General features: G+C 43.2%; 1 protein-coding gene across 2 annotated transcripts in view; it reads right to left on the bottom strand.

Moving 5' to 3' along the window:
• The window catches only part of MNAT1 (MNAT CDK-activating kinase assembly factor 1), a 127,225-nt gene extending 112,579 nt beyond the window's left edge, over positions 1-14,646 (bottom strand). For both annotated transcript variants that reach the window (XM_014966594.1, XM_014966596.1), the window contains exon 1: positions 14,538-14,646. In XM_014966594.1, the coding sequence (XP_014822080.1) occupies positions 14,538-14,626 (89 nt within the window). In that variant the 5' untranslated portion in view covers positions 14,627-14,646. The remainder of the gene's footprint in view (positions 1-14,537) is intronic.
• Between the last annotated feature and the right edge of the window lie 6 nt (positions 14,647-14,652).

Below are 14,652 nucleotides of genomic sequence, written 5' to 3'. Positions count from 1 at the left end.
GGGAAAAAATCTGATCAGCCCTGCTAGTGTAGTGCACCAAGTAAATTAATGCAAGAAAATAAGAATGGTAAAAGCAATCAGGATACTAACACATGCCATGCAAGTGTAGCCTTCTCTTGGTACTATATTAAGATTTTGTTTTAAAAACTTCTTAATTGATGAAAGAGAAAATTGCACACTGCCCAGAAAGCGGATGGCATAGATACCATGCTCTACACCGCCTTCTGGATTATTACAAAGGCAATACTATGCATAGCAGAGAAGGTACCTAGTTAATAAGTGTTATATTTCCATATTCAGTGGCATCACTTTTTTTTTATACATATATATACACACACCTATGTGGCCTTTTTTGGCAATTAACTTCCAACACACAGATTAAATATTAATGGCTAAATGTCAATTATGATTATGAGAAACAATAAAAGGGCCATAAATTAAGTAACACAGATAAAACAATAAAACAAGTATTTTTACATGATCAAAACAATGTTTTAGTGTTATTGTTTTCTTATTCTAATTGAAAATGCAATTATGTACTCATAGGGGGTGTTACTGAATAAAATTTGGTAAACAATATCATCTTTCCAGCATTACAATTCACTCCCAGTAAGGAGGAGCAAAGCAAGCCTTGCTGCTTCTTCCAGCAACATTATTTGATGCTTCACAGAACTATTCCGTTTGAGACTGTCCAGAGTGTAGCAGGATACTTTCAGTTATTCCTAGACTGTTTCCATCTTCTGTAATTAATTATGCATAATTCTATATTTTGTTCAGTATTACCAGTTCTCCCACACATCCAAAATATTTTCCCACTATTTTACTTTTTAATTAAGGAACCTTAGGCTTGCTAAGAGTTAAGAAAAAAAACAACCAGCCAACCGAACCACGGAACAGAAATACACTCAAATAACACTCAGACAACAACCTCATTGCTTTAAGGTCATTGCTTCTGTTTTCTGAGTCTAATTTTTATTAAAAAACAAATCTGAGACAAAACATCTTTAACAAACGACAAAATGCAGTCAAAATGCAATTGAAATAGAAGCTGCTTGATGCGGAGATGCACCGTTCTGCTCATCCTCTACCACACTTCTCACCAACGGCTACTGTACCAATTGTAGATGACACGGGACACGCTGTTCACAAACAAATCAGATTTATTGTTACATTCAGTTGTTCCTGTTACCTGAAATTAGAATTAGAAGCTCATTAAATATGAATGCATTTCAGAGAATGTAGAGGCACAGCATTATATTGATGAAAGCTTCATTAAATTTTCAATGATATGGCTGCTTCTATATTTGTGAAGGAAGGGCACAGAGCAGAAAGAAGTTGGGGCAATTCTCCTTCAGCCAACTTTGCATCCTTCTACTACACCTAAAAACCCATGGATTTTAAAACAAACTGGACTAATTAAGCGTAAAATAAAGTGCTTGTGGTCCACTACGTTCAATGTGATTACTTTCAGATCAGCACTTGTCATTTAGTCATTGTCATTGGTCAGTTATACAACCGATGCTCAAGAAGAGGGGAATTGGTAGAAAGCTAGAAATCAGGTTTGAATGATCAAGCTCAAATAAAATACAGACTCTGTACGAGTTTCTTCACCCACTTAATGGCACAGTCATCTTTTTAAAATAGTCACTGTAAAAGATATCACAAGAGGACTGGAAGGGAAGCCTTACCTAGCAAGTACCCGCAGTAATACAGCCTTATTTATACTGCAGAGACTGAAACCTGAAGAACTGTGACAGAAAACAAATTAGATACTAGAAACCTAGTTGAATATTGAGCTTGTTGTATTATCGGCGAGTCAGACAGTTAAAACCTCCGTATGTAAAACACCTATAACCAAGCTACATGAAAAAAAAATGCAAAAGTGAAAATTCAAGTGATCTGATCCCTCTTGTGGACATGCACTAGGATATAAATGTATGGTGTCACCACGGTACGTTATCTCAGTTTCCTTGGGGAAAAAAATGCTTGCACAATCAGGCCGTTCCTCAGCTCCTCCCCATCCAACTCCCCTTGACATCCACTGCTTCATGTCCCCAAAGCCAGGCAGCCGGGAAGAGGCCTCCACGTCATGTTATCCCTCCGACAAGTCTGTACAACACACGGCCTGGGTTCCACATCTTTTCCTTACGGTTAGCGTGCCGGCCATCGAGATGTTGCTCTTTCCAACTTTTTCGGATGTCGCAGCGTTGTTCTTCCCAACCCGTTGGGACCGGTGAAGACTGCCACCTCTGCCAGCCCTCTGGACAGGCAATGCCCAAGGAACGTGCATGCAGACAACGTCGGTTTGTCCTCAAGACCTTGTTTATTCTGCCCTGTTCAAATCCTGCTGTGACATTTCCCCCCCCCCCCCCCCCCCCCCCCCTCCAGTTTTCTTTGGCTTGCACAGTCAGCATTAAATAACTGACCTTCTCAAAACCACCATGAGGTAGTGTTATTCCCTCGGCACCAGATAAGGAAATTAAGCCACTATAATTAACGCTTGAAGCGTGCCCAAATTTCACATTCCTGATTTGGGAGTGATTAGCATCAGCGCTGGATGGGATTTCTCTGCCCAGGGCACAGCTCCCAGGGCAGGGGGGAGCCGTCACACGAAGCCTGCCCTCCCGCAGGACAGTCCCACCGGCACGGCCGAAGCCCCCAGGAGATGCTGGGCCCCAGGAACGTGGCCAACTCCAGCCCAGGGCTCTGCACAGTCAGTCCAACACCCCAGGTGCTGCTCCAGCCAAACAAGGGAAGGCAAGACACGAGAGCGACAACCCCTTCCACATCCTTTCTTCCTCCCCAACCAAGACTTTTGGATCCAGGCACAGACTCCTTGCTCAGCTCATTTCCCTTTAGACACCCCTTGCACACACACACACACACACACAGATGCTCATTGTCCTTACCTCTGATCTTCCCACAGCCACCAGCTCCCCATGCATTCACCCTCCTAGGACCTCACATCTCACATGGCTCTAGCTCCACTGGAGCGGGTCCAGAGAAGGGCAACAGAGCTGGTGAGGGGTCTGGAGAGTAAGTCTTGTGAGGAGAGGCTGAGGGAGCTGGGGTTGTTCAGGCTGAAGAAGAGGAGACTGAGGGGAGACCTTCTCGCACTCTCTATCTACCTGAAGGGGGGGTGTAGAGAAGCAGGGGTCGGTCTCATCTCCCAAGTCACAGGAGATAGGACAAGGGGAAATGGCCTCAAGTTGCACCAGGGGAGGGTCAGATTGGATATTAGGAGAAATTTCTTCACGGAAAGAGTTATTCAGCATTGGAATGGACTGCCCAGGGAAGTGGTTGAGGCACCATCCCTGGAGGTGTTCAAAAGACGGGTTGACATGGTCCTCAGGAATATGGTTTAGTGATTTTTTTTATTGCTTATTTCTTACTTATTTTTTTTCAGAGTTAGGTTGATGGTTGGACTAGATGATCTTTAAGGCCCCTTCCAACCTAGACGATTCTATGATTCCAGTTTTTCCTCAGTCTTCCCAGATAGCCCTAAATGTTTCACTAGCCCAGTCATCACTCGTCCTCTCAAGTCCTCACATAGTCATAACCCCTTTCTCCAAACAAGTCCCCCTCATGACCTTTGCTGTTTCATTTACTGCCACACAGTGAGACTGGAGTCCACCTCCCTTTTCGACTCCATGACAGCATTTCAGTGGCCCCAAAGCCACAAGATGTTTTCCAGTCACACATTCCTTGCAAAACAGGAGGCTCCTTTCCAAAATGTGAGTTGGCAGCAAAGGTTCCCACAGGAACCCATGCAATTCAAGTTCCTTAACCTCAGCCCAAGGAACAAATCTCCAAGGGGGAGCTGTTCCACTCATACATCCCTGAGATGCTGCCCGCGTGGAGACAGCTCATTCTGGCCACATGTGCCGTTCCATCCTGTTATTACCTTTCCCCAAAACCGAGAAGACAGAACAGAAATCAAGGATTTGTTCAGCAAAATTGTAGGACAGGTTTTTTTTCAAGACTGGAAACAAAAAGGTTCAAACAAGTACAGTAATTCTAGACTGTGCTCAACAGACAAGTACTTCTCCTTGATTACTCCAGCCCTGCCCAGCTGAAAATGATCACAGCATCATCCCAGCATTGCCCTCAGCTCTGTAACTTCTCTCTCCCCCTTTACAAAATACAATCAGATCCCCAAACTAAAGATAACCTTTCTTTTTTTTTTTTCCTGGAACAAGGTGATTTGGGAGATTTAAAAGCAGCCTCCCACCTCCAGTTCACAGCACATCAGTCACAGGCTTATCAAACTACACAACTGCCACAAACAGTCCTTCCTGACGCCATCCAGGGTGGGTAAAGACTATTTTTTTGGCCATCTTAAACCTGCAGACAGCCACACCCAGAAGAACCTGAACTCCTCTATTTACACAAGGCTATTCACATACTCACACTAAAGATCATCTAGTCATTTGTTACACCTACAGATTGTTCAACTCCTAATCCCCATGGAAGTGATGAATTTATTTTTAATTATTTTTTTTTACAGAAAACACACGACACATTGCAAGTAAGGATGACAAAGACGTTTATGTTTGTCTGCCTGTACTTGCCTGGGACCAGAGGTCTTCCTTCTCCACCCCAGCTCTGCCAGCAGCTCTTGCAATACCTCTAACCCCAGTGCCAAACTTTCCTCTCCAATTAAGACCTAACACTTCCCATTCTGGCTCAGAAGTCTAAAAGTGTCAACATTAGCCAAACCACTCCCTTGCCTTTTGCTGTCTAGGAACATCAGTCCTCCTTTGCCACCCTGGCAGAGAGACCGAGAGCCTGGCCGCGTTGCTTGGTATTCATAAAAAGTGGGGAGCAGAACATTCTTAGGGCTTGGGAACTTTTACCTCAACATTGTTTCTTTTAAAAAAAACCCAAACACACACACTGTTCCTCACTCTGCCCCATCACACTATTTCCTAACTCTCAGCAGAACCACTTACCTTCCTCCTTAATGTTAAAGATGTCATGCTCCCATTAAGCCCAGGATTCTCCAAATACTTAAACATAATTTAACCTTAGTGCCAGTCGTTGAGGCAGGACTGTGCGAACGGCAAAAGTCATTATCTACATGCTTCCCAACTTGGGGCCAAAATATTTATCAGATGACTTGCTCGTTGTTCCTTTGTGTCAGAGGCATCTCGTTCTCACTTCTCTGAGCTTAACTGCATTCCACACAAAAACACCTGCAAGAATTTCCTAATATGTTCTCTCCCCCAATATGTGTTATATTCAAAGGAAGAACACCTCAGAATATCATCTTCAGAGCATCAAAAAATGTTCTTAGCTATGACAATTAACATCTAATTTGGTCACGTATAGAGGCAGTTGCTGCTAAGTTGTTCTGTCAGATCTGGTCCTGTCAAATATTTTTCTTGCAAAACATTTCTTAAAGAAAACCCAAGTAGACATCACCATGAAATTCAGTTCATTCTTTGGACTAATACTTACAACTTTTATTAAAGCCTGAGTGGGCTTTCTGTGAAGCAACATCCACTGCTTCCTCCATGTCATTAAAGCAAAGAGGGAACCAGCCACATGAAGCGTCCCCAGCGCAAGCTCAGCACTCTGCCTGTCGCATATCCTGGTAATATCAAAGACATTTTTTTTTTATTTCTTAATTTCCTAACCAGAGCTGAACACTGGAGCAATCCACTTCCAAAATGCTGACCTAGCTCTTCTTCAAACTGCACCTTCAGTTGACCTGGGAGAAAAAAAAAACCAAACCAAACACAGCCCCAGCCAAAGAGCAGACACAAATGCAACTTCTGAGTACTCCAAGAGGGCACTTTTAGATCCCTCCTGTGGAGAATTTACAGTTACTGAGACCTGCCTTTTAAAATGCCTCAGGAATACGTTTGCTTAATTTCATAAATATTAAACCCATGCATATCACTTATTAGCATTTGGGAGCTAATGCAACCACATAGAAGCAAGTCAAATGTCCTTCTTCCTCACAAACCCACACAATTATTAGCTTGAATTACAATGCTGCAGATGCAATTAAAAAAAAAAAAAAGCCTAATATCAAATTGTTTAAAAGGTCATTGTGTTTGCCTTCTTGTTGAGAAGCACTTATTTTAACCATAGAAATTTACCACACCAGTGCAGGACCATTACCATACTGGACATTTACCATGTTCAACATGACCATGATAGTAAACGCTTGCCCAGTAAGAAGGGTAAACTCCTCAAACTGGGTACCCAAACCCATTAGCCATATCCAGGACCCCAGGCTGCAGATTTAGCCAGTCAATTTTGAGAACCAAGGAAAAAGAATTTATTTCTCAATTGACTGATTGGAGATGCAGGTTAAACCCAATAGCTTTCCTGTTGCCAAGGTTCCATCTCAGCGCAGAACCACAATTTAAATTTCTGAAAAAGTACTTACGAGGAATGAGGACTAGAGTTCTGCAAGCTTTGCTAAGCAGACAAGAAGTATTACTAAGCAGGCACGCCAACTGATAGCTCAACAGAGAAAAGATTTTCTAAATATGTCAGTTTTAAAACCAAACAATCATGTAACTGAAGCATTAACACCACTGCATCAGAAGTATTAAGACCATGATGCAGAGCGAAATTTAAAAGCAAATATTCATCATCAAACTAGATGGCAGAAGGAAATAACCTCTTGGGTATTTCAGCAATGATTTAATCACCTCCCATGACTAACTCAAAGAGACTTTGGAAGAGTAATGGGATGGAACCGAGTCCAAAGAGCATCTAATCCCAATTAATAAAAACATGACTAACTCCAAAAAGACAAAGAAGAAAGATGACCTAGATTTTTATTCCCAAAGAAGTCAGGAGAAGGCTTTCTTTCTGAGGGAATACATTCCACTTAAAAAAAAAGAAGTAATTTTGCTTCTTCCTTTGAGGATGCAGACAGGTCATGATTGTGCAACTATTTCAAACCAGTTAACTATTCAACTATTCAAACCAGTTAACTATTTCAAACCAGTTAACCCAACTTCCCATGGTACATCTGACAAATGTGAGTGACAACCTTCCTGATGGGTCTCCCAACTTACCCAGAAAAAAACTAAGAAAATTCTCTCAGAGGTAAACTGTTGGGAATGACAATAAAGAAAACTAGGTAACGTATTATCTCCCCAAAGCAAGGCAGACATTTTTGGGACCACACAAATCTGGTTGAGATTTTTAGCTGTATGGAGTCACCATCTGCTTTAGTCCACCAAGACTCCTTAAATTTTTCCCGTAAGGACCTAGCACCCAGGAATCTAACCCGAGATGTGATCTGGCAGGAGTAGCAAGAAAACTAGAAGCCTAAGAGACAAAATAAAACACTTATTCTGCCAGATACGCCAGCTTTTTAGGCATGCAGCTTCACAAAATGGTGCAAGCTAAACGCGCATTGCCAGAGGAACGTCCTTCCTTCAACCCTATTCCTGCCTTACCTGTGAACACACATTGCTACAGATGACCTTGCACCACCATTCCTAAGCCACTTCAACTCACTAATCCTGTGCAAACACCACCAGTTCAACCAGCACTTCTCCTATTGCTTGCACTCATGAGCTTGCACCTCGCCTTCTGTATAAACACCTAAAAATCACATACATCACAGCCGATCTTTATGTTACAAATGAACAGCCCTGAAATGGTATCATTGTCCTTGTATATCTTGCATTTAAGACACTTTATTTGGAGACAACAAAAAAAAAATTGCTGCAGGAAATTTGAGTTTAAGCACTTAATCCCACATGCTCAGTTTAAAAATTACAGGTCTGACAGTTCCTCACTGCCTACCTCTACTTAGACTTTTTCACTCAAACTCACTTGGCTGAAATACAGTTTTATGTTATTTTCCATGATCTCCAAGGCTTCCCCCCTATCTTATAAGAAAGGCATTTTCTTGAACCACACTGCAGAGAAGAATGCAGCAGGAAGCCAAGTGATCCTTTCACTTGGAAGAAGTTTAAACAAGAAGATTCCAAACTCTTTTCCAATGACTCCAGCCCCACATGCTGGCATGAGATCCCACTCCCCTGAATTCACCGGGGACGTTCCTATTTCCAACTCCTGGGGAACTTGAGAGACTCAAAACTCCAAACACTCCCTATGTTAAAATAAATATGCAAGTAATGAAACCTCCGTTTCCTCATTTTAGCAGCCGTTAGCACCGCAATTAGAGTTCTCATAGGATGCACTTACTCCCTAAAGAATCCCTGAAACAGCCGTAACAGGGTGCAGAAGAGATTACAGAATACCCACAACACAACTCAGTGAATTGATGTCTCCTCTGAGCAATTCAAAGTTGGTCCTAGACACATAAGCCTTGTTATGCCGTCTTCATTTTGATGCATTATTTACACACTAAGCAAGAAATAAAGAGTTGTCCCTCTGGGAAAAGGAGAAAAAGAAGAAAAAAAAAAAATACAATGAGGAGCCTAGACACCTTTTTGTAAGCCTCTTGTGGACAGGAAAAAGACACCAGAAAAATTTATAATAGAGCAAGTTAATTAATTACCATCTAAGATTGCAGCAGTACATGAATAAACCCAAAACCACTCCACTGGCAGCGGCTGAAACCCAGCCCATTGGTTTTGTATCTGTGTCTCTGTCTCCCAGAGATGTCAAGCACAGGAAAGAGACATCACAACATCTGGTGCACCACTGGGGACGAAAAAGATTTTATTTGCTTTTGTTGGTCTGCAGACAGCTACGTTTTCTCTCTCTACACGTCAGGATGGGTCACAGGTAGCTGGAATAGCAGGACTGGCTCTGAAAAAAACCAGCTTTACGTACCAGTTTCCCTCCTCTTCCCTACAGCAGACAGTAGGACGACAAAGCTGAAGCAGCAGCCCCAATTAACTACCTTTTTTACCGAAGACTTTTGGATCTGATTGTTGCAGACCATATGGTCCAAGTTTACAGCCAACAGTAAATTTCCTTACCCAGTCCCATTTGCAGTAACAACCCTAACATTCTTTTAATGTCGTTTTCGATGGATGCATTTCCTTTCCCCTTTATGTAAGTAAATCGGTGGGATACGCTTAACCTGCCTCCTAAAACTCAACACAGGCAATGAAATCCAAGCAGGCAGAGAAAAAGACAATTCACGGTCTCAAATGAAGCCAGGTGGATTACAACTCCGTTGGCAAGCACGCACCCAGCATCTGTACACTCAGAACAGACATCAGGAATTATCTGAATAATCAAAAATTGTCATGCATGCACAAGGGCTTTTGCATATAATTCTCAAGAGTGAACTTTTAAAAGAAGGCAAAGCCATCAGTACACCTTAGAAACTAATGCATCATGGAACTTTAATCAAGCATTGCTCCATAATTAGACACACCTTCCCCTGCACAAGAGCGTCTTTAAAATCAAGTATCTGATGCCTTGAACCTCTGTTATACTTAAGAAAATAAACTTTAAAAGACATTAATTATTCTTGAACTGAGCATTTCCATACTAAGTTCCATCCTAGAACAACTTTTAACTGCTAATTTATCACCCTCCCTCTCAGTGACAGGGATTATTTATAGTGGAAAAGGCTTGTTTCACATTACTCTAATGCCAGAACCATATGGTATTACACTTTTGGCGATACTGGTAAGGAAGCAATAACCAAGGAAAACAAGAAACTAAGAACCCCTCCCCCCAAAAAAACCCCCAAACATTCCCATATTTGTAAGGCTTGGCATAGCTCCATTGGAATAAACCGCAGCGCAAGCCCAACTTGAAGGATGTTTACAGCCGAGACCCAATGTCTGATTTCATCCTCTGGCACTCATCTGCCTATCCCTTATCTCCACCGCAGCACTGCTGGGCTTATCAGCACACCAACCCCTGCTCTGCCACAAGCAGGCAGGGACACGTTGCAGAAGCCCACTGGCCACCAAGGAACTGAACGTGGCCAACAAGCGGCATCAGGAGAAAGCCACCAGGAGCTGTGTCAGCCACACTGCCACGGGAAGAGACACAGGGGAGGAGAAATGCCACCTGCGTCTGTTGGGGCTAACATCTAGAACGAGTTTGTTGGCAGGATCTAGGTGACGGTAAAAGAGAGAGATACTCTAACACAAAGTATCTACCCCAGATGAGAGAGATTTAAATTAATGAAGAGGGGAAAAGAATCACAACCAGCCAAACCTCCAAAGCAGTGGACTTCATACAGCAAGAGGAAGCTTCACAGCAGACATAGGTCAAAAAAGGAGAAGCGACCGGGACACATGTTGCCAAACGAGTCCTCAAATAGTTTTGAGATAAACTTTGTTTCTATAGAAGGTGAAAAGAGGAAAAGAAAAAAAAAAGAAGAAAGAAGGAAAAAATTATAAAAGGAAGGCTCTTCTAGTTTCATCCTAACCAAAGGGGAAGAATTGGTTAAGAAGGCGAAAGTGAGAACAATTTGGCTGACAGAAGGCATAAGAAGGCAACTCTCACAATTCTTCAGAAGGGCAAAAAAAGAGAGCCACAAAATAAAGAAAATGAACTAATGGTAAAACCACAAGCTGTGTGAAACCCAGAAGAACGATCTGAAGCTTACTGACAAATCATCTCAGCTAAGTAAAGGATCTCTAATGATTGGAAATTCAAGATATTTCGCACAAGTGCAAATCAAATCACTGAGGGTCACTTAAAGCCAACAGCCCAGTGAACGGAACTGGAAAGGTCAAAGCAACTACTGGGAGGCAACGCTGACGAGAACACGAAAATGCTATTCAGTGGGAAGAAAATCTCTAACAGACAATGCTGAAGCACTTGGGGAGTTTTCTGCATCGATCTTCATTCACTAAGATGCATTAACCACCTCATGTAACTCCTATTGCAGCAGCAGGACCGAGAACCCAGGGCAGAACAGGGAAATGCGTTGGAGCAGTTGCTCCAAGCCTCCTGAGCCACCAAAGTCAATCAAGACTGAATTTTTCCCTGCATATTTACCAGCAAGCTTCAAACAGAAAGCATGATGAAGACAATATGCTCCTGCAGACAACTTAAGAAGCTTCCATAAACCTATGGACTATATTCAGGGGTTGCCGCATTAAGAGAGTCCTTCGAGGTTTCCAAATCTAGTAGCCATAACATTTAACCCCTGAAAACTGGCAAAGGCAGTTATCAAAAATCATCTCTGCTCTCTGCATTAAGTTCCAGCAGTCTGAAAAAGGGCAAAAGCACCTGCCCCTAAAGAGCAGGAAAGAGAACACACAGGTAAACACAGACCAGTCAGGGCTACTGTCAGCCCCTGGGAAGATGCTGAAATAATCAGGCAAATGACCTACCTCCTGCATGTTTCAGATAAGATCCAACACACAATTTGTTAAGAGCAAATCATATCAAATGAGTATAATTTCCCCCAGTGACAATGTAGGTAGTGAAACTACAACTAGAGGCAATATAGTTTTGGTTTAAGTGGACTTTTGACACGCTTAAATTGACGGTCATATAATGTGAACAAACACGGTACACACTGAAGTACTGAGAGATGATTAGAAACCATACCCAAAGATAAGTTATCGTTATTTCAGTCAAAGAGAAAATAGGTGGCAAGCCTGTTCACGTGGTTCTAATCTTTTAGTACTCTCCACTGTCACAAACAGTAAGCTGGGGGGTGGGGAGGTAGGGAAGGCTATTTAGCAAGGATTTGCTGCCAACAACTTCCAAGATCTCCCAGACAACATCTTGTCCACAAATTACACATTGGAACATACCAGGACAGAGAAGTTTTGTTTGTTTGTTTGTTTGAAATTAACAGAGGATACTCTGGGACAGTTAGAAGCGCTTTGACAGAAGGACTCAAACTCCAAAGTCACTTGAAGCAAGTGCAAAAGTCACCTGAAATAATATGCAGTTTGACAGAGCAAACACATAAGAATAATCAGCTGCATAACAAACAGGGAAGGCAGGTTAAATACTTCTCTGCCCAGAGAGGTTGAGCGGTAAAGTGCTACAAAATCTGCAGTTTATGCTAAACATAAATCACACATACCACCACCAAAGATAAAATATATGTAAAGACTCGTCCTAATGAGATGTACAAAATGCAGGAATCAAAAGAAAAGCACAAGAAGTAATTTTGACTCTGCCTGTTGTACTGACTCAGATGAAGCACCATGTCCAGTTCCAGTGCTCCAGAAAAATGCAAAACAGGTGAAAAAAAGCCTCAAGAAAAGCAGTGACAACAGCCCACAGATGTGTATTAAAAAAAAATATTTTAAAAAAATCACTGAAGAGACAAGATTGAAGAAACGGGATTTCTTAAGTGTGGAAGACAACAAAGAGAAAGCTCCCAAAACGTGTGAACGTTCCTGCAGAAGACGTGTAATAAAGAGCTCACAAGGCATATAAAATGCATGTTAGAATTCTTAAATGCTTAAACTATAGCAAATAAATTTAGATAAGAAATTAGGAGAAGTATTTTCAATGTTAAGAGCAGCAAGCTATCAGAATAGATCGCCTAAGAAGGGTAAATCTCTTATGTTAACTCTTTTGCTTTGAGAATTAGTTAGACTTTCTTTCCTTTGCCTGAAACATTGGGAATTTATAGAAGAACAAACATCAATTACCTCCCTTCTTTCCCCCTCATATTTCATTCACAAATGCTTCATCTGACCTTCCAGCTTCTAGATCAGTTATTACGAGATTTTATTAACCATTATTAAGAAATAACTTCCAGCATGAAAGCTCTGTAACACCATCTGGAAATAATAATAAAAATACAGCCTTCAAGGAGCTATTGGAAGGATATTATAGAGGAAAAGTGACCCACTTGAAGCACATCAAGATAGAAAGCCCTTACTGACAACAAAACCAAAGAAATCCAGGGATCCCAGTTACACAGTGACTCCAACTTTACCCTCACACACATACACTTTAAAGCAGAGTTGCTCAGCTGAAGAGACACTCTTTGCTGGGGAGGTAAAGGAGGGACTAACAGACCTCGCTGGGTCCAGGTAAGGTCAATCTGGGTGGGTCTGCACAGCCCTCTCCTGGCCAGCACCCCGCAGAGATACCCAGCTGGAGCAATCCAGGGCCACATGGATCCAGGCTACCGACTGTCCAAGGCAGAACTGGGAACAGCAGGAGCTGGGGGAAGCAGAGCCAGTCCTCGCGCAGGTGGGAAGAAACGAGGAAAGCAAGACAGAGAGAGACATCAACCCCAAATAAGGCATCAGCAGCTGGACCTGGTAAACCACAAAACATGACTAATTTTCTCAAGCGAAGCTACAAACAAAAAACATTGAGAGCCAACGCAGGAGAGCAAACTGAAACATGCTGTCCTCTGCTGGAAGTGACTCTGGAGAAGCTTGAGAAAGCAGAAGACGATCAAAATCAATTGTCCTTTGATCTTTACCGAAATAGAAGATAGAAACATCGTTTTAAAGCTGCACAGCCTCGCCTAAATGCGGCCGTTGCCTTTTGAACTCCAGCTAACACTGCACTTTCACACAGCCAGCATCACCAGGGTGCCTACACCTCCCTCTCCTACAGGAGATTATCTGCTGCTCTCCCACACACCTTCCCTCGCGGCAACAGAAGTCCTTGGGTGGCTGCAGAGGATCAGGGAAATGGATGAAAACTAATGTTTTTTTCTAAAAAAAAAATAATATAAATCCTTTGTTGCCATCCAGTTCCTTTACCCTGCTCCTTTACAACACCTACATTGATGAGTGGAGCAAAGCTTCCAGGCTGTGTCTCTGGAATGTAATTGACAAGCAGTTTAACAGTTCAAGATATACGTATCACAGGAAAGATGGAAAGACACTAAAAAGACACAAACAGAAAACCAACGAACCAACCAGAAAAGTGGGGCTGCTGCTGCAGCATGAGGTGTCTGTCCTGTGCATCTAGAAAGGATTTAAAGCAGAGCCTTTAAAGTTTCCACACTGAGGAAGATCTGCGGAGCCGGCAGTGAATGAGTTCAGAGTGTGACCGAGATCAGTGAGAGCCGGCTGTGGGAACCATCTAAGTGCTCAGCTTTGGGGGAAAATAAAATGTAATAATAATAAAAAAAGAGTCATGACTCCTGTTGCAAAACAAAACAAAAAAAGAACGGAATGAGGGAACGACACGCTCAGCACCGGTTCCGAGGGGGTTTTTCCAACATTTTAAACAGCATCAAACCTTCAGACGCAGCACTCCCCATTCACAATTATCACGCCAAAAAAAAATAACACAAATCACCTTTTTTTTTTTCCCCTCAGTTACCCAAGCACAGTACTAAAGACTAACAAAAAGCTTTTAAACTGGTGAGAGATGTATTCTTCTCTCCGTTCCCTGCCCCATGCCCCCAAACCCCCCACGCCTTGGGGGCCGGTACCGGCCAGGCCGAGCCCCGCACCGCCCCGGGTCGTTGGTTGGGGAGAAGCAGCGAAAGCAGCGCGGCAGCCCCGCACCGCGACCCGCGTCCCCGCCGCAACAGACACACGCGGGGGATCTGGGGTCCGACCGGAGTCTGGGGGGGGAACCGACCGTGTCCCTCAGGCCCCGCCGCCCGGTCCCCCCGCAGAGGAGCGGCCGCCCCTCCCCTCACCGCGCCCGTTCCCCCCCCTCGCCGCACTCACAGCGTGTGCCCGCAGACATTCACCATCAGCTTCAGGGAGGGGTTGCGGTACTTGGTGGTCTTGCACCGCGGGCAGCCCTGATCATCCATGGCCGCTGCTTCCCCCCTCCCTCTCT

This window comes from Calidris pugnax, unplaced genomic scaffold (assembly GCF_001431845.1).
Source record: "Calidris pugnax isolate Ruff unplaced genomic scaffold, ASM143184v1 scaffold74, whole genome shotgun sequence".
Classification (NCBI taxonomy): Eukaryota; Metazoa; Chordata; class Aves; order Charadriiformes; family Scolopacidae; genus Calidris; species Calidris pugnax.
Note: the sequence above shows the minus strand (reverse complement) of the source record. Positions and strands in the feature narration are given on the sequence as shown.